Source organism: Erinaceus europaeus, chromosome 13 (genome assembly GCF_950295315.1).
Source record: "Erinaceus europaeus chromosome 13, mEriEur2.1, whole genome shotgun sequence".
NCBI lineage: Eukaryota > Metazoa > Chordata > Mammalia > Eulipotyphla > Erinaceidae > Erinaceus > Erinaceus europaeus.
This window is the reverse complement of record NC_080174.1, coordinates 99626160-99653828: the sequence shown is the minus strand read 5'-3', so window position 1 is coordinate 99653828 and position 27669 is coordinate 99626160. Positions and strand designations below refer to the sequence as shown.

The 27669-nt window shown below is 58.4% G+C and overlaps 1 protein-coding gene across 1 annotated transcript; it reads right to left on the bottom strand.

The window, feature by feature from the left end:
• Nucleotides 1-53: 53 nt before the first annotated feature.
• Nucleotides 54-27669, bottom strand: CTNNBIP1 (catenin beta interacting protein 1). The gene is made up of 4 exons (XM_007535707.3): nucleotides 27573-27669; nucleotides 21579-21697; nucleotides 19922-20012; nucleotides 54-193 (listed from the first exon to the last, which is right to left on the bottom strand). Exons 2-4 carry the CDS (start codon nucleotides 21672-21674, stop codon nucleotides 135-137), a joined length of 246 nt encoding a protein of 81 aa, XP_007535769.1. The 5' UTR covers nucleotides 21675-21697; nucleotides 27573-27669; the 3' UTR covers nucleotides 54-134.

Here is a 27669-nt window from a genome sequence, read left to right as displayed (position 1 = left end):
TCCCTAGAAGCAGCCCACCGTGTGGTCCCGGGGAGGGTGGGGGAGGCGGGGAGGGCGGGGGAAGGCCGAGGGTCCGCGGAGGGCCACACAGACCTCTCGGCGTCGCCGTCTCCGGGCTGCCCAGGAAGCCACAGCTACTGCCGCCGCTCTTCTGTCTCCGACTTGGAAAAGGCCATAACCACGTCCTCTGCACCTGCGGCGGGAGACCAGGCGTTAGGAGGCTCCGGAGGGGTCGGTCAGGAGGCCCCCAGCCCACAGGCCTTGGCTCAGGCCTGGCCAGGAGACCCGCCAGCGGCCGCAGGGGCGAGGCGCAGGGCTTGCCCGGACCCGCAGCTAGGAGGCAGGCACGGCGTGGCCGTGGGCCTTGGGTTCTGGGCTCAGTCGTCGCCCCACGGCTCCTAACGGCAGGGCTCTCCTGTCCCCAGGGCGACTCCTGACAGCCAACCCCCTCTGCCCAAGCAAGCGCAGAAGCCCCAGCCTGCAGCGGGCCTGCTTCGGTGGACACAGTAACCACCGTCATCTTCAGTGATTCTCCTGTGGATCTCAGACTCTGGCCCAGGCTCTGGTGAAATCACTTCCTTCGTCTGGCTTCCCCTAAGGCAAGTACTGACTCACCATCAGAAAAGACAGGAAGGAAGAGGAGAGTGAGAAAGGACTGGTCTACCTCTCCCTCCAAAGTTGCTTAAGAGGGAAGGAGCGGAGCAGTGCCCCCACCCGGGGCCAGGCGGGGTGACTGACGGGGTGGGGGCCAGGCGGGGTGACGGGGTGGGGGGCCAGGCGGGGTGACTGATGGGGTGGGGGCCAGGCGGGGTGACTGACGGGGTGGGGGCCAGGCGGGGTGACTGACGGGGTGGGGGCCAGGCGGGGTGACTGACGGGGTGGGGGCCAGGCGGGGTGACTGACGGGGTGGGGGCCAGGCGGGGTGACTGACGGGGTGGGGGCCAGGCGGGGTGACTGACGGGGTGGGGGCCAGGCGGGGTGACACATGGAACACTACCTCCTGGTTTAGACCCTGCCTGAGCTCTGATTTTTCTCCTTTCCTGCTTTCTCCTCCCCTTCCTTCCTTCCTTCCTTCCTTCCTCTCTTCCTTCCTCTCTTCCTTCCTCTCTTCCTTTTAAGATAGAGATGGAGAAGGTTCTTCAACGCAGTGACGGCCTGAATCCACGCTGTGCGCTGGGGAGGCCGACCACTGCTTGTGACATGTTTTTCTGCCTTCTCTCCTTTTATTTATTTTTAAAAATTTTTATTATTATCTTTATTTATTGGATAGAGAGCACCAGAAATCAAGAGGGGTGGTGATAGAGAGGGACAGAGACAGACACCTGCAGCCCTGCTTCACCACTCGTGAAGCTTTTCCCCTGCAGGTGGAGACCAGTGCAACCTGGGCCCTTGAGCATTGTAATACATGCACTGAACCAGGTGCATCACCACCCGGCCCCCTCTCCTTTTATTAATTTATTTTTTTGTCTCCAGGGTTATTGCTGGGCTCGGTGCCTGCACTATGAATCCACTGCTCCTGGAGGCAGTTTTTTCCCCATTTGTTGCCCTTGTTATTATTGTTGTTGTTGTTGCTATTGCTGTTGTTGGCTAGGACAGAGAGAAATGGAGAGAGGAGGGGAAGACAGAGAGGGGGAGAGAAAGACAGACACCTGCAGACCTGCTTCACCACTTGTGAGGTGACTCCCCTGCAGGTGGGGAGCCGGGGGCTCGGACCAGGATCCCTGCACCCGTCCCTGTGCTTTGCACCACATGCGCTTAACCCGCTGCGCTGCCCTTTGCCCCTCCCCCCACGCTTTTTCTACAAGTTGTGCTGTGAACGCAAAAATAGGTGCCCATGGCCTCTCTGACATGCTGCACATGGAAGGGTCACTCCCAGGAGAACCCCCGGGTGGGGGCCAAGGCAGTGGACAGGGGAAAGGTCACAGAAGGCTGGGTCAAGTGGCTGGGTGCAGCCCTACGCAGAGCCAGGAAGGACGAGGGCAGGTTTCCACTCCTCAGACAAGGGGCCTTGCTGAGGGGCCTTGACTGACCCTTCTGCTCTGCCCAGGGAAGTGGAGGCGGCCGTGGGGCTGGGTGGCACAGAAGGCCTGCCACATGCCGCCATCAGGGAGGCATTCTGTGGCCTGGCTGCAAAACGCCAAACTGCTGCTGGGGGAAGCCGCCCCACAAACTCAGGTCTGTTGCTGGGGTTCCTTGTTGGTCTGCTTCTAAGTTCTGCTTCTAAGACCCCTTCTGTTTCATTGGTTTAATCCCCCTGCGTAACACTGTATTCTATTTACATCACCACTGTTTAACTAAGCACCACCCAGTCTCCAGGACACTGGTTTAATCCCCCTGCATAACACTGTATTCGATTTACATCACCACTGTTAACTAAGCACCACCCTGCCTGCAGGGCACTGGTTTAATCCCCCTGCGAGGGAAGCACTCCTGATGGGATGGACCCTTAGAGGGAAGCTCTCCTGATGGGATGGACCTTAGAGGGAAGCTCTCCTGATAGGACTGTGCCCTTAGAGGGAAGCACTCCTGAGTTAGTCCCTGTCTCTGTGGAAATATTCTGGCTCAGCTTTTGGACCACAGCAGCACTCAGGAAGAATCTCCCTAGCAACTCAGAATCCCAGATTACGTCATGCCCTGAGTGGCAGAGGGTGGTTACCTAACAGATGCTGCCTCTTCCTGAATGTCAGGCCGCCTCCCCACCCACCAGGCAGGAGGGGCCGAAGGAGAGTGAGTGGGAGGAGTTGTCAGCCCACTCCCTTCCTGCCTGTGGGCTTCTCATTTGAGCCCTGGGTCTCTGTAATGAGCTGCAGGGGCAAAAACAGCAGTGGTGGTGCCCAGCGGGGACTATCCCTGGGTCCTTGTGAGGAGCAGGCCAGGCACTAGGGCTCCTGACACTCAGGTGCCAGTGTGGCCTGTGCTGCTCCACGCGGGAGGGCACCCTCAAGGTGACACACTGGTAGCTACTTAACAGAACCTGGCACACAGGACTTGGTAGCATCCTGACTGTGCCCACTGCCAGCTGACAGACCCTGATCTGGGGGCCCCTGTACAGAGCCTCCACTCTGTCGGGCTGCAGGAGGGGCAGGCACACAGCGCCTCTCCAGCATGTGGTGCTCAGTTTTGAGTGGCCTGTGCTGTTTTCAAGACCTCACATGGACCTGCACTCCTCTGGGGGCCTTCCAGACCATCCTCTGACTGTCATAAACCCCAGGCTGACCCGGCTCTCCTCACTCGACTGGCCTGGCCGGAACCTGTCTGAGTCTAGGCAGGGTTACTGCCAGCCTCTCTCCTCTGTGATACAGACAGAAAAGGAGATACATAACACCATTAAAAGAAATTCAAGGGGCCAGGTGGTAGCACACCTGGTTTGAGTGCACGTTACTAGGCGCGAGGATCCAGGTTCGAGCCTCCGGTCTCCACTTGCAGGGGGGAAGCTTCACAAGTGGTGAAGCAGGGCTGCAGGTGTCTCTCTGTCTCTTTCCCTCTCTATCACCCTTCCCTCTTGATTTCTGGCTGTCTCTATCCAAAAAATAAATAAAGATATGAAAAAAGTCAATGTACTCTGGCAAGATGCCAGCAGCTTTTTTGCAGGTTTTTTTTTAGCTGACACTAAAATTCACATGAAATCTCAGAAGACCTTAACAAGTCATGATAGTCTTGAAAAAAGATGGACAATGTTCAACGCACACATACAGATTTCAACTTACCACAAAACTACAGTGGACTGACTACGGAGCAGAACGGAGAGTCCTCACGTGAGGGCATAAGGCCCCCATTATGGCAGTTAGGTTTGGACAAAGGTGCCAGCTCGCTCGAGGGGAGGGGAAGGGACGGAACTAATGGTGCCAGGCCGTCCTACATGCAGAGGAGTGAATGGACCTTACCTCATGACATCACAAACATACCTCCAAATGGACCAGTGACCTAAGCATGAGAATAGATTATACTCTCACAAGAAAATACAGAGTGAAGCATGGAGGTGGTGCAGTGGATAAAGCACTGGACTCTTAAGCATGAGGTCGTGAGTTCGATCCCCGGCAGAGTGATGTCTGGTTCTTTCTCATTAATAAATAAATAGGATCTTAAAAAAAACTGCAGGGAGTCATGTGGTAGCGCAGCAGGTTAAGCACAGGTGGCGCGAAGCACAAGGACTGGCATAAGGATCCCGGTTCAAGCCCCCGGCTCCCCACCTGCAGGGGAGTCCCTTCACAGGCGGTGAAGCAGGTCTGCAGGTGTCTGTCTTTCTCTCCCCTCCTCTGCCTTCTCCTCCTCTCTCCATTTCTCTCTGTCCTAACAATGACAACATCAATAACAACAACAATAATAACTACAACAACAATAAAATAACAAAAGCAACAAAAGGGGAAATAAATAAATAAGAAATAACAACAATAATAAAATTTTTAAATGCAGAGTGAATCTTCATGACCTTGGGTTAGCAAAATGACTGCTTACATAGGACACCTGGAGCACAGACAACAAGAGAGAGAGGGAGACAGGGAGAAGAGATGAGCTCCGGGCCTCCTTTTCTTTGCTTCCAGGGTTATTGCCGGGGCTCTCTCTCTGCACTATGACTCCACTGCTCCTGGCTGCCATCTTTCTCTCATTGTTGTCGTTGCTGACGTTGTTGCTGGACCAGACAGCAGGGCCTTGCGTTTAGTTCCCTTCCCTTGGCTTCCGTGTTCTCCCCGTCTTGCAGTCTCGCACAGCTCTCCACAATCGCTCTCCAGGCCCTGCCTGGCCGGACTCCCACTGCAGAGTCAACACTGCCCACACTGCTGTGTGGTGCTGCTCTGCTTCCCCACAGGGCTCTGCCATGTCCAGTCACATGCTCAGCACCTGGGAAGGTCCTAGGCACAAGGAACCCTGCTTTACAGCTGAGGAACCTGAAGCCCAGAGCCAAAGCGCAGACTGGGAAGTCCATGCCTTCACGACACAGCAAGCTGCTGCTGACGGCTCAGGATGAGGCCACACCTGTGCTCCTGTCACCTGGAGCCTTGCGACTGACTGCTCAGGCCACCAGGAGAAACTGGACCAATCCATCCAGGCTTGGCTACTGGTCAACATGGAACCAAGATGCAGGATCCCCAAGCCACCACCAAGGCAGCTCATGGGCGCCTTGCAGAAGACTGAAGTGAGGGTCAGAGCAGCGTCCGGGTGGAGACATAGCTGGAGGTGCCTGACCCCACTCCCCACCCTGGCAGACAGGACTGGCTGGAGCACAGCTCTCTGAGGCAGGACAAGACACCCAGAGCCCTGTCACCTCCCACGCCCAAGGCTGGCCTGGCCCTTGACAGAGTCCAGTCAAGTGACTGGGGCAAGAAAAATGACAAACATGCAAGAGCTCAACAAAAGGAGGCGGGCCCTCACTGGGGGCAGGAAACTCACAAAGACGGGGTCACTGGACTGTGCAAGCTGTGGGTGAGCTCACGCCGGCAGGCTGCTAAGCCCGGCTCGGGCTCTGGACACCAGCGCCCCAGCACAGGCCCCACTTCCTGGATGCTGGGGTGACAGGCACTAAGGTATCACCCCAGCGCCCACAGAATCACACTTGCTCTCTGAATTACTAGCCTCCCAAAGATCCTCCCATCAGTTTTCTGAAGTGCCAGGAGACCGAGATGGGCATCTCAGCGTCTGGCTAGGCCAGCGACAGTGGCTGGCAGGATGGACAGAGTAACGTGAGCCAGCCTCAGCTGTGACGCTGACTGTGCCTTGCTCCTGGCATCTCACCAAAGTGCCTGCTTGCAGGAGACAAGCGACACCTGCGCTCTTGCTGCTTCAGACCAGGCACAACCTGCAGCTCACAGGCAGGTGAGAGCAGAGCAAAGCCGTTACTGGCAGACCTTACCCATGAAAGCCACACAAGCTAAGGGCCCCTCTGTCTGGGACATGGTCCCGAGTGGTGACACTGCAGAGGTGGCTGACTCCTAGAAGCAGTGTCACCTGAGCTGGAACCTTGCCTTCCTCTGGATCAGGGGGCCTCTCCAGTTCTCCCTGCACCCTCAAGAGATTCCCAGGGGGAGTCAGATGGTAGCGCAGCGGGTTAAACACATGTGGCGCAAAGCACAAGGACCAGCATAAGGATCCCGGTTTGAGCCCCCAGCTCCCCACCTGCAGGGTAGTCGCTTCACAGGTGGTGAAGCAGGTGTCTGTCTTTCTCTCCCCCTGTCTGTCTTCCCCTCCTCTCTCCATTTCTCTCTGTCCTATTCAACAATGACATCAATAACAACAATAATAACTACAACAATAAAACAACAAAGGCAACAAAAGGGAATAAACAAACATAAATAACAAAGAAACAAATAAATAAATAAGAGATTCCCTGGGAGTCGGGCGGTAGCGCCGCGGGTTAAGCGCAGGTGGCGCAAAGCACAAGGACCAGCTGAAGGATCCCGGTTGGAGCAAACTCTTGAAACACAGGTCCTAGATGCCAAGCTGCGTCTTGGTACAGGGATGAGGTCTGGGCACCTCCAGAGGCTTCCTTCTAGGCCAAACCAGGCCTGCTGGCTGGCTGGTGCTTAAAAGCTGGGATTCTGGGGGGCTGGGCAGTAGCACAGTGGGTTAAGCACACATGACACAAAGACACAAAGCACAAGGACCAGAGCCCCGGCTCCCCACCTGCAGCGGAGTCACTTCACAAGCAGTGAAGCAGGTCTGCAGGTGTCTGTCTTTCTCTCCCTCTCTGTCTTCCCCTCCTCCCTCCATTTCTTCCCCTCTTCTCTCAGTTTCTCTCTGTCCACAATAACAACAGCAATAACAATGACAACAGTAACAACAACAAGGGCAACAAAATGGGAAAAAAAGGCCTCCAGGAGCAGTGGATTACCAGGAGCAGCAATAACCCTGGAGGCAAGGGGAAAAAAAGCTGTGATTCTATACATCTCAGCTCTAAAGGTCTACAGTTCCCAGGGGTGGCTTCTACCCAGAGACAGTGACACTGGTTGCCATGGGGACACTGGCCACAGGCCCCAGCGGTCTCAGCAGGCAAGGCAGGCTCCAGCTCTGCGGTGGCGCCTATGGGACTCCAGGCTGACAACTGCAACTCCAGGCTGACAACTGCGTCGCCAGGCGCTGGGACTGCAGGGAGCAGGTCGCCGGGCTGCAGATGAGCCGTCCCGGGCAGACACAGGGTTTCCTGGGCGTGGCCGTGCCCAGAGTGTGGACGGCACCAGAGGAGGGCACCACTGCCTTGCCGGGCCCAGCCCTGTCTCCAAAGGTGACCCGGGAAGTTCCTGCACAGCCCACTGTTTCCTCATCTGGAAAACACGAAGGAGGGGCCGGGCGGTGGTGCACATGGCTGAGCACACACGCACCAGCGCACAAGGACCCGGGTTCAAGCCCCTGGCCCCACCTGCAGGGGGAGCTTCACAAGTGGTGAAGCAGGGCTGCAGGTGTTTGTCTCTCTCCCTCTCCATGTCCCCCTCCGCTCTCAATCAATCTCTCTCTCTCTCCCTCCAATAGTAAGTAAATTAAAAATTTTAAAAGCAAAACCACGAGGAACAGCACCTCTCCCACCAGCTACCAGACCAGCGTCATCTTCTGGGGCCACAAGTCCCGGCTTTATTACACCCACTCCTTTCTAGTCCCAGCTAAGCTCTTCCAAACCCACCTCGTTCTCCCAGTGCCTGCTTGCTGCCCCAGGCGAGGGACTCATTCTCACTCAAGTCATCCAGCCCCCACAATGAGCCTCTCTAAGCCCAGACAGCGAGGCTAAATGGATTCCAGAAGAATTTAAAGACGGGCGCTGTCTCTGTCGATCTCACAGCAGCCTGTGACACGGTCTGGCACCGCGGTCTCCTAGTCAAGATCTCCAGACGCCTGCCTCCATGGGTGGCCAACACTATATCGTTTCTTCTCCAAAACAGAAGATTCCGGGTGCATCTGGGTGACAAGTCTAGCAGATGGAGACTTGTCTCAAGTGGCCTCCCCCAGGGCTCTGTTCTGGCTCCTACGCTATTTAATATTTACATCAGTGACCTCCCAGAAACTTCTTCAAGGAAGTTCATCTACGCCGATGACATCTGCTGTGCAGCTCAGGCATCCAAGTTCGACATCCTCGAGGAAACACTCACGAAAGACATGTCTCTGATATCTGATGACTGTAAAAAATGGCGACTAATCCCTAGCACTGCTAAAACGGTATCATCTGTTTTCCATCTACACCATGCCTCGGCCTCGCGTGAGCTTAATGTGCAGCTTGGCGATACGAGAATCCGGCATGAAGCCCAGCCAGTCTATCTTGGCGTCACTCTCGATCGCACTCTGTCATTTCACAAACATCTCATAAAAACTGCAGCAAAGGTGGGCGCGAGGAATCACATCATTGCAAGACTGGCCAGCTCCTCATGGGGCGCGAGCGCTTCCACACTACGATCATCATCTCTGGCATTATGCTATTCCACTGCAGAATGCTGTGCCCCAGTATGGTTCCGTAGCCCCCATGTCCACTTGGTCGATTCCAAATTATATTCCTCCATGAGGATCATTTCTGGAACCATCCGCTCCACCCCGGTTCCATGGCTGCCAGTTCTTAGCAACATCGCCCTGCCAGATATTCATCGGGATGCGGCATCATCTAAGTTCATTTCCCACGTCTACGCTCGACCGGACCTGCCAATATACGCGGATATCTTTGCCCACCCTGTCCAACGCTTGACGTCTCGTCATCCAATCTGGTCTCCTATGCCTACACTGAACTCCTCTGTTCCAGACTCTTGGAAACAGAGTTGGCAGTCAGCTGAGGTAAAGAACAAACACCTCATCACAGACCCCTGCAAGCGTCAACCCGGCTTTGACCTGGCACGTTATGATTGGGCCCCCCTCAATCGCTATCGAACAGGCCATGGCCGGTGCGCCGCTATGTTCCATCGCTGGGGAGCCAGAGACGACCCGAACTGCCCCTGCGGCTCCAGACAGACTATGACCCACATAGTCAACGACTGCCACCTCTCCAGATTCAAAGGAGGTCTCGAAACTTGACATCAGGCTCAACCTGACGCTGTCGACTGGCTACGGAAGAAGGGCAAACGCTAGAAGAAGAAGAAGCAGAGGAGGGACAGAGTTTGGGAGGAGAGAGTGCGTGAGCCCCTCCAGGGGAGAAGAATGGCCAGCTGTACCTACAAGGTGACCTGACTTAGTCGGCTGGGGCTGTCCTAGGAGCCAGCTGCCTTTTTGTTTTTACCCTTTAATTTTTAAAAAAATATTTATTTTATTTATTTATTCCCTTTTGTTGCTATTGTTGTAGCCGTCGTTGTTGAATCGGACAGAGAGAAATGGAGAGAGGAGGGGAAGACAGAGAGGGGGAGAGAAAGTTGCTTGTGAAGCGACTCCCCTGCAGGTGGGGAGCCGGGGGCTCGAACCGGGATCCTTCCGCCGGTCCTTGCGCTTTGTGCCACGTGCGCTTAACCCACTGCGCTACCGCCAGACTCCCACCCTTTAATTTAAAATATATATAGTGTGGCGGTATAGCATGAAGGTTATGCCAAGAGACTTTCATGCCTGAGGCTCTCAAATCCCAGGTTCAATCCTCCACACTGCCATAAGCCAGAGCTGAGCAGTGTTCTGGTAAAAAAAAAAAAAAAAAATGTTTTTACCTATTTTTAACAAGGATGATACAGAGAAAAAGAAAGCGAGTCATGCAGACCAGATCACTGGTCAGCACTGGCTAATGGCAGGCTGGGAGTTAAACCTTGGACTTCAGGGCTCCAGGCAGAACCATTATGCTGTCTCCCAGCCCTGAGTGTGTGATGTTAATATGGCATCACAGCCCTACGTCAAGTTTTCATTCTTTATGAGAGACGGTGGGGGGAGAGAGACAGACACTTTCTCGGCTGCATTTCTCCCTCTTTCTCGGCCCACAGCGCCCAGTCCAGGGGCCACAAAAGCTGTTCTGAGGACTCACCAGAGCCCCTTCAGTCACAAGTCCAGGCACCTGGGAGGCCCTGTTGGTTCCTGTTCCCCGGTCTCTACCTCCTGTCATCTCACTGTCCTCGGTGGGGAGTACACCAGGCTCCAGCTCCCCCCTCTGCCTGCACCCCTTCATCGTGTCTGCTCCCACCTGCTGCCTGACCTCTGGCCTCACCCCGTTTCCCTCCAGGGCCCCCTGCTCTCCCACGGGAGCCCCTCCTGCCTCCTGGCTGCAGCAGCTCAGGTCCCCTCGCCCCTGCTCTCCCACGGGAGCCCCTCCTGCCTCCTGGCTGCAGCAGCTCAGGTCCCCTCGCCCCTGCTCTCCCGCTGGAGCCCCTCCTGCCTCCTCACTGCAGCAGCTCAGGTCCCCTCGCCCCTGCTCTCCCACGGGAGCCCCTCCTGCCTCCTCACTGCAGCAGCTCAGGTCCCCTCGCCCCTGCTCTCCCGTGGGAGCCCCTGCTACCTCCTCACTGCAGCAGCTCAGGTCCCCTCGCCCCTGCTCTCCCGCTGGAGCCCCTCCTGCCTCCTCACTGCAGCAGCTCAGGTCCCCTCGCCCCTGCTCTCCCACGGGAGCCCCTCCTGCCTCCTGGCTGCAGCAGCTCAGGTCCCCTCGCCCCTGCTCTCCCACGGGAGCCCCTCCTGCCTCCTGGCTGCAGCAGCTCAGGTCCCCTCGCCCCTGCTCTCCCGCTGGAGCCCCTCCTGCCTCCTCACTGCAGCAGCTCAGGTCCCCTCGCCCCTGCTCTCCCGTGGGAGCCCCTGCTACCTCCTCGCTGCAGCAGCTCAGGTCCCCTCGCCCCTGCTCTCCCGTGGGAGCCCCTGCTGCCTCCTCGCTGCAGCAGCTCAGGTCCCCTCGCCCCTGCTCTCCCGCGGGAGCCCCTGCTGCCTCCTCGCTGCAGCAGCTCAGGTCCCCTCGCCACATCTGCGACCTGACTGCTGGTTCCTGTCCCTCAATGTCCCACTTGTGAAACTCACCCACGTTGCCCAGCCCTGAACAGCACGGCAATCGTCGGACCGCCTGGCTCCTTCCCTCTGTGCCCTGACCCGGCCCTGCGCTCACCCACCCAGCGCTTGGCTTTGCGGCCCCTCAGCCTGAGCTCGTGCCTGTGCCCAGGGCCCAGGCACCTTCCTTGTCTCCGTTCACACTCACTCACCCCACCAGGGTCTCTGTGTCCGGGCGGCTTTTCCTTCTCTGAGGATCACTAACTCTGCTCCATCTGGTTTCTGATGGCACCGTGACTGAACGGGGGGCCTCTGGCGTCTCAGACGTTAACTGAGATACTACTGTCCAAGTCCTTGGCAATCTCTGCATTTGTTCTTGCGTCTGTCTGTCCTGCCTAGGGACAGGGCGTCCGCCAAGCCCCACACCAGGCGCACCGGCTGCACACAGCTGGGCGGGCTGATGCGAGCGGGACCCCCACTGCTTTGTGACCCTCCTCTGCAGCCTCCTCTCCAGGCCGTCATCCCTGCAGGGCGACAAGGGCTGGATCAAGATGCAGGCAGCCATCTGCTCAGGGCTCTAACAGTGGCACCGCTCCACAGCAGGGGGAGGAGAGGAGCACCCACAGCAGGGGGAGGGGAGGAGCACCCACAGCAGGGGGAGGGGAGGAGCACCCACAGCAGGGGGAGGGGAGGAGCACCCACAGCAGGGGGAGGGGAGGAGCACCCACAGCAGGGGGAGGGGAGGAGCACCCAAAGCAGGGGGAGGAAGAGGAGCACCCACAGCAGGGGGAGGGGAGGAGCACCCACAGCAGGGGGAGGGGAGGAGCACCCACAGCAGGGGGAGGGGAGGAGCACCCACAGCAGGGGGAGGGGAGGAGCACCCACAGCAGGGGGAGGGGAGGAGCACCCAAAGCAGGGGGAGGAAGAGGAGCACCCACAGCAGGGGGAGGGGAGGAGCACCCACAGCAGGGGGAGGGGAGGAGCACCCACAGCAGGGGGGAGGGGGAGGAGCACCCACAGCAGGGGGAGGGGGAGGAGCACCCACAGCAGGGGGAGGGGAGGAGCACCCACAGCAGGGGGGAGGGGGAGGAGCACCCACAGCAGGGGGAGGGGAGGAGCACCCACAGCAGGGGGAGGGGAGGAGCACCCACGTGAAGGAGGGTCAGGGCAGCTGGACCCAGGCACTGAGTCAGGCAACAGGCCTGCGTCTCCAGTCCTCGGCCTTTCTTGTTTCTTGTGACACTTTTTTCTTTCTCTGTGACACTAATTTTTAGCTTGACTCAATGTATGTGTGCTTTTTTGGTTAAATGCCTTTTATTTAGTTAGAGGAAACCGTTGTAAGTGTTGGTTAAAGCTTCTCACATGGCAGACTGCAATTCGCAGTGCAGAGTCTGAACACCTGGAGCCTGTGGGAGCAGCCCTGGACGACAAGTGCAGACGGAGGGAGCAGGCGTGTCAGCGAAGGACAGTGCAGTTCAGGGCCCTAGACCCAGCCGGAGTCTCTTACAAGACTGGGTCCCTGATTTCCCAAGGCTCAGTTTACGCTTGGATCCAACAGACACTGCCGGGAGCTGGGCTGCGGGGCTGAGCCTGGGGCTGTGAACGCAGCAGCCGGCAGCCCCAAGGGCACTGGGCCCGATGTGATGGCAGCCACGTGGAGGGACAGGCCCTGGAGCTTCCAGCAAGAGGGACACAGGTCGCCGGGAAAGGGTGGGAGAGGGCTTCAAGGAGGACGCGGAAGAGCAGGCGTGAGGGATACGGGAGAGGGTCCAGGAAGACTCCACACTGCGCTGCAAAGTGGAGGGGCTCATGCCGGCACCCCCACCCATGGCACGAGCACAGGGAGGGCCGAGTGGACTGAGGCAGAGACAGTGCTCACATGGCCAGCTGTGAAAGGCTGTGCAAAGCAGTGAGGGCTGCTTTTTTATTGCCTCCAGGGTTACTGCTGGGGCTCGGTGCCGCACTAAGAATCCACGGCCCCTGGAGGCCATTTTTCCCATTTTGTTGCCCTTGTTGTTTTTTGTTGTAGTTACTGATGTCATCGTTGTTGGATAGGACGGAGAGAAATGGAGAGAGGAGGGGAAGACAGAGAGGAGGAGAGAAAGACAGACACCTGCAGACCTGCTTCACCGCCTGTGAAGTGACTCCCCTGCCGGGGGCTCGAACCAGGATCCTTACGCCGGTCCCTGCACTTTGTGCCACGTGCGTTTAACCCGCTGCGCCACCACCTAGTCCCTGGGCTGCTCTTTTAATAATATTTTCAGTGTAGCCTTTGGGCTCAGTGACTTATTTAGGTTCCCTGGCACCACCACACTCCAGCCAGAAGTCTCAGCTTCTGAAGGAGGAAGCCAGCAGAGGCCTGAAGCGGGTGCTGGCAGGACAGGGGACATCCTGATAGAGAAAGGGCACAGGGCTTCCTAACTAAATGGGCTCTGTCTAGAGAGGTTCTATGATGCCACAGAGGACAGGGGGCTATGACCGCATGTTCCGGAGAGGGCAGCACTGCCAACCCCACAAGTAGGGGCAAAAAAGGCTTTCTGTGCAGCTGCTTTAGAAGCCATGCCACGGGAGTCGGGCGGTGGTGCAGTGGGTTAAGCCCATGTGGCGCAAAGCACAAGGACCAGCTTAAGAATCCCGGATCGAGCCCCCGGCTCCCCACCTGCAAGGGAGTCGCTTCACAGGCGGTGAAGCAGGTCTGCAGGCGTCTGTCTTTCTCTCCCCCTCTCTGTCTTCCCCTCCTCTCTCCATTTCTCTCTGTCCTATCCAACAACAACGACATCAATAATAATTACAGCAACAATAAGAAGAAAAAAAAAAACAGAAGCCATGCCTCCCACTCCCGGGCTGGTAGCTGTGCCCTCTCAGCAAGGTGGCATTCCTCTGGAAAAGCCTCGCTCACTTTGCATCGGAGCCAGTCCTGCTTGGTCAGTCAGAGTTGCCCCTCATCTTCAGGGAGCAGGAGACACAGCTCAGAGAACATGCTGCCTGCTGCTGACATTCGGGGGATCCAGGATTTGGGGATCAATCTGGGAATCACCAAAGAGAAGGCACAGTCCCAAACCCATGGCTTCAGAGTCAGTCGAGAGGAGGCATCATGGAAGACCAAGGCGTGTCCATAGGATGGAAGTCCCTGGATGTCGGGACAGTGGGGAGGGTCAGGGAGTCCTAGAGGGAGCTCCAAGCCCACAGAGGATAGAGGGATAGTGGAGGGTCAGGGAGTCCTGGAGGGAGCTCCAAGCCCACAGAGGATGGAGGGATAGTGGGAGGGTCAGGGTGTCCTGGAGGGAGCTCCTAGCCCACAGAGGATGGGGATAGTGGGGAGGGTCAGGGAGTCCTGGAGGGAGCTCCTAGCCCACAGAGGATGGAGGGATAGTGGGAGGGTCAGGGAGTCCTGGAGGGAGCTCCAAGCCCACAGAGGATGGAGGGATAGTGGGAGGGTCAGGGAGTCCTGGAGGGAGCTCCAAGCCCACAGAGGATGGAGGGATAGTGGGAGGGTCAGGGAGTCCTGGAGGGAGCTCCTAGCCCACAGAGGATGGAGGGATAGTGGGGAGGGTCAGGGAGTCCTGGAGGGAGCTCCTAGCCCACAGAGGATGGAGGGATAGTGGGAGGGTCAGGGTGTCCTGGAGGGAGCTCCTAGCCCACAGAGGATGGGGATAGTGGGGAGGGTCAGGGAGTCCTGGAGGGAGCTCCAAGCCCACAGAGGATGGAGGGATAGTGGGAGGGTCAGGGAGTCCTGGAGGGAGCTCCTAGCCCACAGAGGATGGAGGGATAGTGGGAGGGTCAGGGAGTCCTGGAGGGAGCTCCAAGCCCACAGAGGATGGAGGGATAGTGGGAGGGTCAGGGAGTCCTGGAGGGAGCTCCAAGCCCACAGAGGATGGAGGGATAGTGGGAGGGTCAGGGAGTCCTGGAGGGAGCTCCTAGCCCACAGAGGATGGAGGGATAGTGGGGAGGGTCAGGGAGTCCTGGAGGGAGCTCCTAGCCCACAGAGGATGGAGGGATAGTGGGAGGGTCAGGGTGTCCTGGAGGGAGCTCCTAGCCCACAGAGGATGGGGATAGTGGAGAGGGTCAGGGAGTCCTGGAGGGAGCTCCTAGCCCAGAGGATGGAGGGATAGTGGAGGGTCAGGGAGTCCTGGAGGGAGCTCCTAGCCCACAGAGGATGGAGGGATAGTGGGAGGGTCAGGGTGTCCTGGAGGGAGCTCCTAGCCCACAGAGGATGGGGATAGTGGGGAGGGTCAGGGAGTCCTGGAGGGAGCTCCAAGCCCACAGAGGATGGAGGGATAGTGGGAGGGTCAGGGAGTCCTGGAGGGAGCTCCTAGCCCACAGAGGATGGAGGGATAGTGGGAGGGTCAGGAAGTCCTGGAGGGAGCTCCTAGCCCACAGAGGATGGAGGGATAGTGGGAGGGTCAGGGTGTCCTGGAGGGAGCTCCTAGCCCACAGAGGATGGAGGGATAGTGGGGAGGGTCAGGGAGTCCTGGAGGGAGCTCCTAGCCCAGAGGATGGAGGGAGAGTGGAGGGTCAGGGAGTCCTGGAGGGAGCTCCTAGCCCACAGAGGATGGAGGGATAGTGGGGAGGGTCAGGGAGTCCTGGAGGGAGCTCCTAGCCCAGAGGATGGAGGGATAGTGGGAGGGTCAGGGAGTCCTGGAGGGAGCTCCTAGCCCACAGAGGATGGAGGGATAGTGGGGAGGGTCAGGGAGTCCTGGAGGGAGCTCCTAGCCCACAGAGGATGGAGGGATAGTGGGAGGGTCAGGGAGTCCTGGAGGGAGCTCCTAGCCCACAGAGGATGGAGGGATAGTGGGGAGAGTCAGGGAGTCCTGGAGGGAGCTCCTAGCCCACAGAGAATGGAGGGATAGTGGGTAGAGTCAGGGAGTCCTGGAGGGAGCTCCTAGCCCACAGAGGATGGAGGGATAGTGGGAGAGTCAGGGAGTCCTGGAGGGAGCTCCTAACCCACAGAGGATGGAGGGACAGTGGGGAGGGTCAGGGTGTCCTGGAGGGAGCTCCTAGCCCACAGAGGATGGGGATAGTGGGAGGGTCAGGGAGTCCTGGAGGGAGCTCCTAGCCCACAGAGGATGGAGGGATAGTGGGAGGGTCAGGGTGTCCTGGAGGGAGCTCCTAGCCCACAGAGGATGGAGGGATAGTGGGAGGGTCAGGGAGTCCTGGAGGGAGCTCCTAGCCCACAGAGGATGGAGGGATAGTGGGAGGGTCAGGGAGTCCTGGAGGGAGCTCCTAGCCCACAGAGGATGGAGGGATAGTGGGAGGGTCTGGGAGTCCTGGAGGGAGCTCCAAGCCCACAGAGGATGGATGGATAGTGGGAGGGTCAGGGAGTCCTGGAGGGAGCTCCTAGCCCACAGAGGATGGGGATAGTGGGGAGGGTCAGGGAGTCCTGGAGGGAGCTCCTAGCCCACAGAGGATGGAGGGATAGTGGGAGGGTCAGGGAGTCCTGGAGGGAGCTCCTAGCCCACAGAGGATGGAGGGATAGTGGGAGGTTCAGGGAGTCCTGGAGGGAGCTCCTAGCCCACAGAGGATGGAGGGATAGTGGGAGGGTCAGGGAGTCCTGGAGGGAGCTCCTAGCCCACAGAGGATGGAGGGATAGTGGGAGGGTCAGGGAGTCCTGGAGGGAGCTCCTAGCCCACAGAGGATGGAGGGATAGTGGGAGGGTCAGGGTGTCCTGGAGGGAGCACCTAGCTCAAAGAGGATGGAGGGATAGTGGGAGGGTCAGGGAGTCCTGGAGGGAGCTCCAAGCCCACAGAGGATGGAGGGATAGTGGGAGGGTCAGGGAGTCCTGGAGGGAGCTCCTAGCCCACAGAGGATGGAGGGATAGTGGGAGGGTCAGGGAGTCCTGGAGGGAGCTCCTAGCCCACAGAGGATGGGGATAGTGGGAGGGTCGGGGAGTCCTGGAGGGAGCTCCTAGCCCACAGAGGATGGAGGGATAGTGGGGAGGGTCAGGGAGTCCTGGAGGGAGCTCCTAGCCCACAGAGGATGGAGGGACAGTGGGAGGGTCAGGGAGTCCTGGAGGGAGCTCCTAGCCCACAGAGGATGGAGGGACAGTGGGAGGGTCAGGGAGTCCTGGAGGGAGCTCCTAGCCCACAGAGGATGGAGGGATAGTGGGAGGGTCAGGGAGTCCTAGAGGGAGCTCCTAGCCCACAGAGGATGGGGGATAGTGGGAGGGTCAGGGAGTTCTGGAGGGAGCTCCTAGCCCACAGAGGATGGGGATAGTGGGAGGGTCAGGGGGTCCCTGCGATACTAATTCACCTCAGGATCTCTGAACAAACAGCTGAGGCTTCCCGTTTGATCTGGACTCAACATACACCACATTTATTCCCCCCCTTCCCTCTTCCACTCCCTCTCTGTTCTGCCCTCTCTAGTCTTTAGGAATAAACAAAACAGATTTACAATGCAAGGCTGAAACTTGGATGGCAGGCGGGCCCAGTGCTGTGTCCCCTTGGCCTGCTGGAAGTGTCCTGTGCAGCAGTGGCCTAGGCAGTGAATGGAGCTTCTGCTGAAGACAGTGCCACCCACTGGCAGGAGTGGCTCACACCATCTCTGCAGGGCCACCAGGCCTGTCACCTGCTCTCTGAGGGCCTCATGGAGTCCTGGGCGCTGGAGGTAGTCACCCAGGGCTCTAGCCACGTGAGCAGCACCTCAGCATCGGGTGAGGCTGGCTGCAAGGGCAACGTGCTAGATTTCAGTGGAGACTCATTTGCTTCCAGGCTGACAGGAAAACGGGCTCCTGCTCCCAGCACTGACCCCCAGAGGGACAGACCAGTCTCCTGTTTTGTCCGTCTTCAGTGTCCTCGGCTACCTGCCCAGCTCTCGGGCCATCGGCAGCAATCCTCGGCGACTTCTGGAGTCTCCGGTGACCCAGGATCAGAATCACGCCTGCCACCCACCTCACTGGGGTGCTGTCTCAGCTCTGGACTTGGCTCCTTCCTGAAGGCCCTGTGGAGAGACTTGCCTGCGCCAGCCCCAGTCAGGTGGGCGCTCCATGGCCAAGAGAGCTGGAGCAGGCGCATGGCCGTGCTCACAGCCTACACTTGCTTACTGAGCAGGTTTGGGTCAGGCCGGGTCACTGTGTCCTTCTTAGACGACTCAGCAGAGCTCATCTGGTTTAGCTGAGGGGAGAACAACGTTCCCACTAAGCTACTGTCTACGACTTATCAGGCATGGGTTTTACAGAAGTATGTTCCGTCAACAGCCTCTCAGCTCTCCCTCTGCACGTGTCTTCTACGCTGACATACAGGCCCACAGCTTACTTGGACTTGTTTCTATTTACACATCATTTCACTGTTACGGGTGGCTTTTCCACTTGGATAGATTCTGGGTTGTCAGAAAAGCCATGATGGGAGTCAGGTGGTGGCGCAGCGGGTTACACGCACGTGGCACAAAGCACAAGGACCAGTGTAAGGATCCCTGTTTAGCCCCCGGCTCCCCACCTGCAGGGGAGTCGCTTCACAGGCAGTGAAGCAGGTCTGCAGGTGTCTGTCTTTCTCTCCCCCTCTGTCTTCCCCTCCTCTCTCCATTTCTCTCTGTCCTGTCCAACAATGGCGACATCAATAACAACAACAATAATAAAACAACAACAATAAAAAACAACAAGGGCAACAAAAGGGAAAATAAATTTAAAAAAAAAGAAAAAAAGTTTGCCAACAACCCAGCAGACAATGCAGCAGACAGACAGACAGACAGAACACAGCGTTGGAGTTTTCCCTAGTGCCACAGCACTTACCACGTGGCGCCAGGCCTCATCCTGGGCACTCAGGTGTCCTAGCCAGTCAACAATCTTTCCAGTTCCTGGAGACATGCTCTCACCAGGACAAACACAAGTGACCTCCAGGACTCCAACACCAGGGAGAGGGAAAGGCCACACCCAGGGCTCCAGGAAGGTCAGACTCAAAATCCAGGGAAGAGGGAGCCCAGGAGGAACCCAGAACCCAGAACAGCAGAGAGATGGAGAGGGATGGGGGGTGAAGGAGGGGGAGAGAGAGGGAGAGGGAGAGGGAGAGGGAGAGGGAGAGGGAGAGGGAGAGGGAGAGGGAGAGGAAAGGGAGGGAAGGGGAGAGGCAGGAGGAGGGAGAGGAAGAGAGGGAGAGGAAAGGGAGAGGGAGGGGGAGGAGAAGGGAAAGGGGAGGGGGAGTGGGGGGAGAGGGGGGAGAGGGAGGGAGGGAGGGGAAAGGGGAGGGGGAGAGGAGGGGGAGGGGGGAAGAGGGAGGGAGGGGAAAGGGGAGGGGGAGAGGGAGGGAGGGGAGAGGGAAGTATCCTGCAGGAAGGAAGCAGTGGGCAGGCAGGCTCTGCTGCCCTTCCCTGCACCCCAGATCCAGCCACAGCGCAGGGATGGCAGGCTGTGCCCGGACAAGCCCTGCACGTGGAGAAGCTGTTCCCGGGAGCTGCCTGGGCCAGGGGGACCCACGTGTTTCTGCTGACGGTGCGGGGCGCAGGCCGGGTCACACCCACATACAAGCTAGGGGGCCGGCAGCCCAGAGAATCCACGAAAATCAGCAGCCGAGTACTAGATCCGCTCACTCCTGGGCCTCGGGGACCAGGACGCACGTCAGCACCGTGCTCTGGGAGCCTGCCTGGGTCAGGACCCGCCACGGGCACAACTGTGACTATGCTAAGAAAAAGCTGGGAAGGACGGCACTTAGACCCTGGGCGGGCGGGAGGCTCAGGCCATGGGTGTGCCTCCCGGGTAGGGAGAGCCTGGTAGACGCCCAGAAACCGATGCCGCCTCGGCTGGTCTCCCTCCCTCGTCTCCCTCCCTCGTCTCCCTCCCTGTACAAGGCTCCAGACAGGCCCCTGGGCTTCCAGATCCTACGCAGTTTGGTGAGGGACGAGGGGAGGGGGCTGCGGTTCTCCCTTGTCTGCCCTAAGTCTCTCTCCCTTTTATTTTTTTTTTAAGATTTTATTCATTCATTAATGAAAAAGCAAAAGAACCAGACATCACTCTGGTCCGTGTGCTGCCAGGGACTGAACCTGGGGCCTCCTGCTGGAGAGTCCAGCGCCCTACCCGCTTCACCACCTCCAGGACCACCCCTAAATCTCTCCCACGGCAAAGGTCCTGAAGGCCCACAACCGCACTCACCCTGGTCTATGGAGTGTGGCGGCAGCTGGCTGAGCTGGCTGTTGACGATCCCCGCGTATGTGTGCAGGAACTCCTCCTCGCTGGCTGTCAGCTGTGGAGAGAGCGGAGCGTGAGCCAGGGCGGCCTGCTGGTGCTGCCCCGCTGCCCCTCCCCTGCCGCCGGTCCTGGGACTTGACCTGCAGCCTCTGAGCCGGCACACGCACCCCGGAACTTGGCTCAAGAGACCCACAGGACCCACTGCTGGACAGAGCTGAGGTCACACAGCACAGGGCCGGGAACAGGTGTGCTGCCCTCCCATGCCCACCTGACCAGCTGCCCCTAGACACCTCGCTGGGAGATCAGACTGGGGGGCAGGGGAGGGGAGGAGGGAGAGACCCCGGCTTTGGGAGAGCAGTCTGGGGGGCAGGGGAGGGGAGGAGGGAGAGACCCCAGCTTTGGGAGAGCAGTCTGGGGGGCTGGGAGGGGGAAGGAGGGAGAGGCCCTGCCTTTGGTAGAGCAGTCTGGGGGCAGGGGAGGGGAGGAGGGAGAGGCCTGGGCTTTGGGAGAGCAGACTGGGGTGCAGGGGAGGGAAGGAGGGAGAGACCCCGGCTTTGGGAGAGCAGTCTGGGGGGCGGGGGGGGGGGGAAGGAGGGAGAGGCCCTGCCTTTGGTAGAGCAGTCTGGGGGCAGGGGAGGGGAGGAGGGAGAGGCCTGGGCTTTGGGAGAGCAGACTGGGGTGCAGGGGAGGGAAGGAGGGAGAGACCCCAGCTTTGGCTTTGGTAGAGCAGACTGGGGGGCAGGGGAGGGGAGGAGGGAGAGACCCCAGCTTTGGCTTTGGTAGAGCAGTCTGGGGTCAGGGGAGGGGAGGAAGGAGAGGCCCTGCCTTTGGGAGAGCAGACTGGGGGCAGGGGAGGGGAGGAGGGAGAGGCCCTGCCTTTGGGAGAGCAGACTGGGGGGCAGGGGAGGGAAGGAGGGAGAGACCCCAGCTTTGGGAGAGCAGACTGGGGGGCAGGGGGAGAAGGAGGGAGAGACCCCGGCTTTGGGAGAGCAGACTGGGGGGCAGGGGAGGGAAGGAGGGAGAGACCCCGGCTTTGGGAGAGCAGACTGGGGGGCAGGGGAGGGAAGGAGGGAGAGACCCCAGCTTTGGCTTTGGTAGAGCAGACTGGGGGGCAGGGGAGGGAAGGAGGGAGAGACCCCAGCTTTGGGAGAGCAGTCTGGGGGGCAGGGGAGGGGAGGAGGGAGAGACCCCAGCTTTGGGAGAGCAGACTGGGGGGCAGGGGAGGGAAGGAGGGAGAGACCCCAGCTTTGGCTTTGGTAGAGCAGACTGGGGGGCAGGGGAGGGGAGGAGGGAGAGACCCCAGCTTTGGGAGAGCAGTCTGGGGGGCAGTTTGGAGAGGAGGGAGAGGCCTGGGCTTTAGAAGAGCAGCCTGGGGGGCAGGGGAGGGGGCAGGGAGGCAGGGCTTTTAGAATCCTCACACACCTGGCCCAGACTCACAATGGGGGTGAAAAAGTGTGCAAACTGCACCCCAGCCCCACTGTTCCACGGGTGGTGGTGGGTGGGGGGTGAGCCAGTCAGGAGTCAGACCCCAGACCCGGCACCGTCCTCCCCAGGCCACAGCGGCACAGGGAGCGGCCACGGCAGGTGCCTCCCAGGGCTGCCCTCTGCGCCAGTCACTCACGTTTGACCCCATCTTCCTCAGCATGAGCAGCACTCGGACCTTCTGCTGAATGTACACCTCCTCCGGGCCCTTCCCGGGAGCCCCCTCGCGGTTCATCCCCTGGCCAGCCCTGGGCACCTCTAGACGGCAAAGAAAAGTGTGAGCATGGGAGGTCAGGACACAAGGGACCCAGATTCACAAGGACCGCTTGGCGAGGGATGGCAGGTGGTCTCCGCTGCAGGGCGGCCACGGGCCTCCCTCATCCCCGCTGGTCCCGTCCAGTGGGACCGGCAGCTTCCCCCTGGCCCCTCTGTGGGCACAGCTGCTGGGCCTAGGGGCATGGAGCCGGCCCACCCTCCTGCCGCCTCTGCTGTGTAGCTACTGGCTCACTGGGCTTTTCTCTCGGGGGATGAGTCCGTGAGTTCTAAAGCGTTGCAGGTTTTCAAAGCAACTTTCTCTGAGAAGCAAAAGCGACAGGATCAGTGGCGGCCGGTGGCGTCAACGGCTGCAGGACCCATGAGCTCAGTGGCCGGCCTCCAAACACCGAGACGACTAACTGCCAAAGCCCCTGAGGAGCTCAAGGGGTCAGGCCCTGGGCTGGGCTCCCAGCAGCCCCTCGATGGGGACAGGCAGGCCCAGGGATGCAGGGAACGAGCATGGCCTAGACCTGCTGCTGTTGGGACCCAGCCCGCCTGTGAGCATGTGGCTGTGAGGTGGCAGCTTAGCCAGGTGCAGCAGGGACCAAAATCTGCAAAAAGGCCCCCAAATCCCAGAGTTCCCTTCCTCTGGGAGGAGCCAACAGAAGGGAACAGGGAACCCGGACATGGAGGGGTTCGGGTTACACAGTAACTCCTGGACGGTCAGAAATAACGCAGCAGCTGGTGGGGGTGGAGTTCACGGAGCCCCAGTGCCAGGGAGCTGTGACACCAGGACCAAGAACACCCCTCACACCACTCGTGCCCGGGGCCAGCAAGGCCTGGCGCCCAGGCTCTCCTGAGAAGTCTCTCTGCCAGGAGTGAGCTCAGAAGCCAGCTAGAGCCCCTGGCAGCCGCGGACGTCCTTGTGCCCTGCTCAGTCTGCCTATGCTCGAAGGCGCCCTCCCAAGCAGTGCCCCCCTTTTCAGGCTACCCGGCCTGCTCTCTTCAGATTCTGAAAAGAGCCTGCTTGGTGACTAGCAACTAGGAAAGGGGGCGGCCAGCCTGAAGAAGGGTGTCTGGGAGGGGAACCAGCACAAGGGACCACCCTCACTTCCCAGCACGTCTGTCTCCTCTCTCCCACCCCTCACTCTCTTCACTCCACACCCCAGGTGAGTAGCCAAGATGATCTTTGTTTTGCCTCCAGGCTTGTCGCCAGGGTTCGCTGCCTGCACTATGAGTCCACTGCTCCTGGTGGCCAGTTTTCTCTTTTGTAAAAAAATTATCTTTATTTATTTACTTATTGGATAGAGACAGCCAGAAATCAAGAGGGAAAGGGTGACAGAGAGGGAGAGAGACAAGAGACGCCCGCAGCCCTGCTCCGCCACTCCCAAAGCTTTCCGCCTGCAGGTGGGGACCACGGGCTCGAACCCGGGTCCTTGTGCACTGTCATATGTGCCACCACCCGGCCCCTACTTTTCTCTTCTTTCCCTTTGTAGGACAGGACAGAGCCAGGGCTTCGCGCACACTCCACACTCCACGCCGGGCAGCTGGCTGAGGGGTGCGGGGGAGTCTGTGGTGTGTCAGCCTCCTCCCCTCGTCCTGCTGAGAGACTCCTGAGTCCAGGTCCCGCAAGCACAGCCAGCCTGTGACAGGCTCTCTGTCTGAGTGACGTGCATGCCCCAGACCAGGAGAAACGCTCCTGCAGCCTGTCCACTGAGACCGGGGTTCCCAGGAGCGGAGGATCTTCCAGTTCTGCCCCAGGGCTTCTGCTCAAGGGCTTTGCGATTTACTCCTCAGAGAAGAGCCGAGCCGCGAGACAAATGGCCACTAGGTGTCGCCACCGACAAAAGAACTGGTGCCCCGAAGGTGGTCCTGCCTTGGGCCCATCTGGCTCTAGCCCTGGTCACAAACCACAGCTCAGTCCTGGGTCTGCGAGCGACATCTATCTGGTCTCCGGGGGGAGGCTCCCTCCCCAGCCGTCTCCGTCTCCGTCTCCGTCTCCGCTGCTCTCTCCCGGCCAGAGACGGGGGCTCAGAGCCAACAGGGGGAGAACAACACTGTATATGGCCTTTCAAACGATTTTTATGTTTATTTACTTATTGTTGGATAGAGACAGAGAAATTGAGAGGGAGGGAGGGAGGGAGGGAGGGAGGGGAAGATAGCGACAGAGACAGAGACACCCACCGGCAGCCCTGCAGGAGGGGCCGGCGGCTGGAGCCAGGGGCTCGGCACTGTGATGTGTGCCCCCACCTGCCGCGCGCGCGGCCTTTATCAGAAGCATTTTTCTGTCTGGCAAACCTCCTGTGTTTCCCAAATACCCCACGGCTGCCCAGCGCTGTGGCCTCACTGCTTCTGGGCTGCCCGGGACCGAGTGAGACCACTACAGCTCGCTTCCCTGGCAGAGACCCGGAGAAAACGACCAGTCGGGGCACCTCCTCGCTCTGGCAAGCAGTTCAGCTCCACCACTAAGCCACCTCCCGGCCCCCGGGAATAGTTCTCCAGCTGTCTCTGCGTGAGGGAAGACTCTGTCACTCTGTCACTCGTAAATGCCGGCCTCGGTTTCTGCTAGTTTGTTCTAACAGAGACAGAGGGAGAGAGACCACAGCACTGAGGTGTCCTTCAGTGCGGGAAGGCCAGGGGCACACTGCCCAAGCGGGGCCTCCCTGACGCCGACCCACTGCTTCCCGAGCTCCAGGGCGAGCGCTCCCGGCTGAGCTGCGGCGGCCCGTCCTTCACACGCCGCCAGGCCAACCAGACTGGACCATCAGGACTGGCTGACGGGATTCCACCTGAAACAAACTGCGTGGGGGGACTGATGTGAAGAGAATGGACAACTGGGGGATAAATGAGTCAGTCCGGACAAGGCAGGCGTCTCAGCTGCCGGCGTGCTGCCTGTGTATTAAGGAGAGGGCTTTGGCTCTGGTGCTCAGCCAAGCAGACGTACCGTTAAATATGCAGCACGATTCTAACAGTATTAGATCGACTTCACTTGTGGATCCTTACTCCCCCTTGTAGGGTCTAAGCCGCAGCCAGGTGAAACTCGCTGGAGACCCACTCAGGCCTTGGCCAGGCCGCCTAGCTGCGCCCGCAGACGGCGGCACGTCCGCACTGTGTGCAGAGGAAGCCTCTGGGTGTTCACTACTCCAGGCAGTCAGGCCTCGCTCTCCAAGGACAGGACACTCTGGGCCCTGGAAGACTGCTCGCCTGGGAGAGCCCACACTTTGTGGGGGGCGAGGAGCTGGGCTGGGAGGACCCGCGAGAGGAAGGTCCCCTGCGTGGCAGAGCTGGGCTGTGGCGTCTCACGCCTCTGCCTCCCTCTTCCTCTCAGTTTCTCACCCTGTCTGGGAGAAAAGATAGGTAGAGAGAAAGAAAGAAAAGAGGGAGGAAGGAAGAAAGAAAGAAAAGGAAGGAAAAACAGAGCCCATTAGGAACAGTGGAGTCCTGCAGGCACAAAAGCCCAGAGGCAAAAAAAAAAAAAGGAAAGATAGAAACAACAGAAAGAAAACATCACTGATAGGGGCCAGGCAGTGACCTACCTAGTTAAGTGCACACACTACAGGGCACAAAGACCCAGGTTCAAGCCCCTGGTCCCCACCTGCAGGGGAAGCTTCACGAGTGGTGAAGCAGGGCTGCAGGTCTCTAGCCAGTAATAAATAAATAAATGAATATCACTTATCCGAATGACTGGAGACAGGAGGCCTCTGACTAGCTGCCATGCCACTGATCGCTACATTCATGTGGGAAGAGCACCTGAGTGCAGAAACTGCTCTGACCCAGACAAGGCAGCCAAAGCAGCCAAGGTCCTCGCACTCAGGCTCCCCACGCACGGCCTGGGGCCTGGGGCCTGAGTCGGATGAAGGAAGCTTGTCTGGTCTTCATAGTGAGGCGGGGACTCCCAAGCATGGGGAACGACTCAGACAGAAATTGACAGATGGGGCCGGTTGCCCGAGAGACCAGTGTGTGCCAGACACCACACTCCTGCCTGGTCTTTGCAGGGACCTGCCCTCCACCAGCACGTGACCTCCGGCTGATCTCACTTTAGGGGATTGGGAGGTGGTGCGAGAGGGGCCAAGGAAGCAAGGCACTCTGGTGAACTGCTCTAACACCTGCTCTCCTCTGACAGGTAGGAGTGTTCTGGGGGCCAGTGGTTCCTGCACCCAGTTGGACCGGCGTAAGGATCCTGGTTCGAGTCCCCGGCTCCCCGCCTGCAGGGGAGTCGCTTCACAGGTGGTCTTTCTCTCCCCCTCTCTGTCTTCCCCTCCTCTCTCCATTTTTCTCTGTCCTATCCAACAACGACGACAGCAATAAATAAAACAAGGGCAACAAAAGGGAAAATAAAAAAATATATTAAAAAATTGAAAGAAAAAAAAACTTGAAGCTGGGAAGCCAGGCAGTAGCGCAGCGGGTTAAGTGTCTGTCTCTCCCCTTTTCTGTCTTCCCTCCTCTCTCAATTTTCTCTGTTCTATGTAACAACAACAGCAATAGCAACAAAAATGGAGGGGGAAAATGGCCTCCAGGAGCAGTGAAATCGTAGTGCAGGCACTGAGCCCCAGCAATAACCCTGGAGGCAAAAATAAAAAAAAGAAGAGAAAAAAACCATGAAGCTGGTACTGTTCCGACACCCAGATTAATATATATGTTAAGTACAGGTCCACATCCAGGTTGGTTCTGCACCTGCTTGGAAAATACTGAGGCAGTAGTGCACCTGGTTGGGCACAGACATTACAATGCGCAAGGACCCAGGTTCAAGCCCCTCGTTCCCCCTGCGGGGACAACTACATGAGTGGTGAAGCAGGGCTCCAGGTGTCTTTCTGTCTTTTTCCCTATCTCTTTTAATTTAATTATTATTTTTTATTTTAATTTTTGCCTCCAGGCTATCACTGGAGCTCAGTGCTGGCACTACAAATCCACTGCTCCTGGAGGCCATTTTTCTATTTTCTTTGGATAGGACAGAGAGCAATTGAGAGAGGAGTGGTCTGAGAGGTGGTGCAGTGGCTAATGCACTAGACTCTCAAGCATGAGGTCTTGAGTTCAATCCCCGGCAGCACGTGTACCGGAGTGACGTCTGGTTCGTTCTCTCTCTCTCCTTTCTCATTTATAAATAAATAAAATCTTTAAAAAAAAAAAAAGAAATTGAAAGAGGAGCAGGAGATAAGGAAAGAGAAAGAGAGACACCTGCAGATCTGCTTCGCTGCTTGTGAAGCACCCCCCTGGTGGGGAGTTGAGGGCTCGAGCTCAGATCCTGGCACAAGCCCTTGAGCTTAGCACTATGTTCACTTAACTGGGTGCACCACTGCTGAGCTTAGTACTATGTTCACTTAACTGGGTGCACCACTGCTGAGCTTAGCACTATGTTCACTTAACTGGGTGCACCACTGCCTGGCTCCGTTTCTTTCCTTATCTCTATTCCTCCTCTGCTCTCAAGGTCTCTCTGTCTTATCCAATACTAAATAGATAAAAAAAGACGAAAGAAAGAAAAAAGGAGGGAGGAATGAAGGAAGGAAGGAAGGAAGGAAGGAAGAAAGAAAGAAAGAGAGAGAGAGAGAGGAGAGGAAAGAACGAGTAACCTCAGCTGGGCCAGACAGCAGGGTTCCTTCAGGTACACAGGGTCCCATCTTGCCACTCACAAGTGCGATAAATTAAATGCTCATATTTAAAACACACGTCTCCAAGGTGCAACGCCTGTCTTGCACGAAAACACAGTTGCACTATTCATAGTAGGGAGGCTGCACTCCTCCCAGACAGCCTGGAAGAGGGAAGTGGCGAGAACCCACAGAGGAAGGAACGAGCATTCGGGTGCTGGAGAGAGGAAGCCAGACACACACATCCTTATCCCAAGGCTCCTCCCAACACCGTCAGGGGTCTCCGGCGTCCTTACCTGCTTCTAGAAATTAACTTCAGCACGGCGGCGCTCGACTGGGATGGGCGGGCTGCGGTCAGAGCAATAGGAAGGTGCGGCCCTGTGGAAACAGAAC